Source organism: Littorina saxatilis, linkage group LG12 (assembly GCF_037325665.1).
Source record: "Littorina saxatilis isolate snail1 linkage group LG12, US_GU_Lsax_2.0, whole genome shotgun sequence".
Lineage (NCBI taxonomy): Eukaryota > Metazoa > Mollusca > Gastropoda > Littorinimorpha > Littorinidae > Littorina > Littorina saxatilis.
Genome location: NC_090256.1, coordinates 82,868,454 through 82,871,787, shown reverse-complemented (window position 1 = coordinate 82,871,787; position 3,334 = coordinate 82,868,454). Strand labels below are relative to the sequence as shown.

The window sequence follows — 3,334 nt, the reverse complement described above, 5'->3', positions numbered from 1 at the left end:
TGTTGTTGTTGCTGTAGTTGTTGTTCGTGTTGCTTACCCTTTACCCCAGGCCTTAAATACTTGAAACTTCAGGCAACTGCATATATATATATGTTACAGTAAATTCATCAAACCAGTAAATTTGTAAATTTACTGAAATTTTCAGTAAATTTGTAAATTTCCTGGGTGTCAAACTCAGTAAATTTGTAAATTTCCTGAATTTTTCAGTAAATTGGTAAATTTACGGAGTGAATTTACAAATTGACTGGTTTGATGAATTTACTGTAACATATACACTGCCACAAATACTTTGCATAAAAGAGGTAGTAATACCATAGTAGCAATCTTGAAAGAGAAGCAATTTCACAGTTACAAAAAGGGTTGTATGTCTTGTCACGTGCATAATGTCTGCGAAGAAAGCACTAAAATAAACATGTGAATTAAATTTATGGATGCAAGATGTCACGCCGCCTGTCGAGGCAATAGGGGATTTTGTCCTCTTTTTTTGTCGTACCTTGACAGTTTTGTATTCCGAGAACACGTGTCATTTTTTTAGAACCGTTTTTTTCTCTCTTGTTTTTCTCAGTATTTGAAAAAAAGGGTAATTAATGAAACAGGAAGTAAGGTCTTTTTTTTAAAGGCACACAACTCAGTGTTCAGTTATGCCTCTCATGCACGATCGGTCAGTTTTGATGTTGACGGGCGCAGTGGCGTGGTGGTAAGACGTCGGCCTCCTAATCGGGAGGTCGTGAATTCGAATTCCGGTCGCTGCCGCCTGGTGGGTTAAGAGTGGAGATTTTTCCGATCTCCCAGGTCAACTTATGTGCAGACCTGCTAGTGACTTAACCCCCTTCGTGTGTACACGCAAGCACATGACCAAGTGCGCACGAAAAAGATCCTGTAATCCATGTCAGAGTTCGGTGGGTTATGGAAACACGAAAATACCCAGCATGCCTTCTTAACGAAAGCGGAGTGAAGCTGACTATGCTCTCAGAGTATAGTGTGGGGAACCCAAATGGGCAAACGAGCTCACACGTCACCAGAAAATTCTGGAACGCTGAAGAAGAAGAAGAAGATGTTGACTGGTCTCTGGCTGAGGTCCGATAACCTGCTACCTGTCAAACGGGCGACGGTATCCATTCATTCACGTCTGACAAAAAGAAAAAAAAAGAATGAAAGAAAGAAAGACAGACAGAAAGAACGAGAGACAATGAGACAGCGATTGTCCGGCACTATTTGTTGTCTCTTTCTTTCTTTTCTTTTCTTCTCATGAAGATTGTTTTTCTTAATATTCACCTTTCTCCTCTGAATTTCCAGTTGTCAGCGGGTGTGATGACAACCAGTACCTGGCGTCACCCGACTTTCCCGGGGTGTACTTTCAGCGGGTACCCGGGGGCAACTACCTCAAACGACCCTGCCCGGAGGGTTTGGTCTTTGACACTTCTGTTTGCGTCTGCAACTATCCAAGTAAGCTTTCAAGTTTTTTAGCTACTTAGAGATCTGATAAATAAAGGGAAGTAAGCACCCTAAATGCACGCGACATGTGTTATAGAGTAAGTGAGAGTTATACGGAACCATTCTCCTGGCACCTGAGAGAATAACAAGCATTGACATGAACAAGCGACTTTCATCCTCCAGTTACTTTTTTTCTGTTACTTAATTTTTCCTCGGAGCCCGATGTGGGGGTTGGGAGAGGGGCGAGGGGTGGGTGGGGGGGGGGGGGGGTGGGGGGTGGGAGATTTTGTTATGATTACTATACATCGAATCTAATGTATCGCTGCTTTTATGTATTAGAGAGATGAGTGTGTGTGTGTGTGTGTGTGTGTGTGTGTGTGTGTGTGTGTGTGTGTGTGAGTGAACACGTTTGTGTGTGTGTGTGTGTGTGTGTGCACGCACGTTTGTGTGTGTGTGTGACGGTGTGTGTGCGCACGCGCGTTTGTGTGTGTGTGTGTGTGTGTGTGTGTGTGTGTGTGCGTGTTTGTGCGCGCGCGCGTTTGTGTGTGTGTGTGTGTGCGCGCGCGCGTTTGTGTGTGTGTGTGTGTGTGTGTGTGTGTGTGTATGTGTGTGTGTGTGTGTGTGTGTGCACACGAGCGTTTGTCTATATATCTGTCTGTCTGTCTGATACTTGTTTTTACTTGTCAATGTATTTGTTAACATATGTGCTTTCCATAAGTGTTCGTGCGATGGGGACCTTGTTCATGCTTTTCATCTAACGATATATTTATTACTTTTTTTTGCGCAGAAAACTACTACAGCGAGCACCAAACCCACAAAGCCGGCAATCCTGACAAGGGACATCATTGGGGTTATTAGTGTAGAGTAGGTGTCATTCGCATTTACTTCCCTGTTTGTGAAGTGATCACTGGGACCAACAAACAATCTTTACTTTCATTTGGTGCAATTGCTTTCGTGTTCTTCATTTTCTATCTCTTTTGTATGTGTGTGTTTTTGAATAATTGCTTGCTTGCTTGTTTGTTTCTATGTTGGTTTGTTTGTTGTTGTTTGGTTTGTTTTGCTGTTTTTTGTTCGAGTGTTTTGTTGTTGTTATTTGTTTGCTCTGAATTCTTGATATTTTTTGTTTTTAAGTTGGTTGAAAATCTTAGAGTGTACTATTGAATTAGGAAAATGACAAGCATGTCTCCAAGTGTCATAATGGCAGTTGATGCGTAGTGTTGTGGTTTGTTGGAGTGCGCCGTGCGGCCCAAAACATACGTCTTCAGCACTCGAGGTTTCTGTCAGGGTTACCTCACCCTTAGCTCATGGCCCAAGGACCTGCCCTGTGAGCACAAGGTTGGTCCATATTAGTCTGGCCTCTACCCTTCGACCTGTCCAGCTTGGGAAGCCCTGCCATGAGTTTACACTCCCGCTGGCATAGCTCTTAGGGTCACCGAGACACGCAAACCACCACACCACTTTAAGGAATGGACCATGTGGATGGATGACAAGCATGTAATACTCGCAGTCTTTTTTTCCGGTCATGTATAAAATCATAAAGTATTTTTTCAATAACGATTTCATCATACATTGATAACTAACACTACTATTTACAAACTTAGTCTTTTCATTTTCTTTCATAAAAATATGTCCGCATCGGGAAGTCTATCTTCCTTTGTACATGCAAATATATGATATTCGTTTTATACGAACATTTATAAAGTTTAGAAATGGATGTTTTGTGGAAATAAATATCAAAAGTGTTCATTCATAGCCGGCTGTACGCTGCTGTACTGAACTGACTGAAGTAGACAGTTCAACACTTTGCAAATTTGAACTTCACTCTGAAATCCATCGTCAACGTTAATTTTTCATTAGTTTCTGTTTTGGAAATACTTTTGGAATAAAAATTTATGGCGTA

The 3,334-nt window shown here is 41.8% G+C and overlaps 1 protein-coding gene across 2 annotated transcripts in view; it reads left to right on the top strand.

Moving 5' to 3' along the window:
• LOC138982959 (uncharacterized) overlaps nucleotides 1–3,334 on the top strand; it is a 16,447-nt gene extending 13,113 nt beyond the window's left edge. For both annotated transcript variants that reach the window (XM_070356354.1, XM_070356353.1), the window contains exons 5-6: nucleotides 1,297–1,446; nucleotides 2,222–3,334. In XM_070356354.1, the coding sequence (XP_070212455.1) occupies nucleotides 1,297–1,446; nucleotides 2,222–2,292 (221 nt within the window). In that variant the 3' untranslated portion in view covers nucleotides 2,293–3,334. The remainder of the gene's footprint in view (nucleotides 1–1,296; nucleotides 1,447–2,221) is intronic.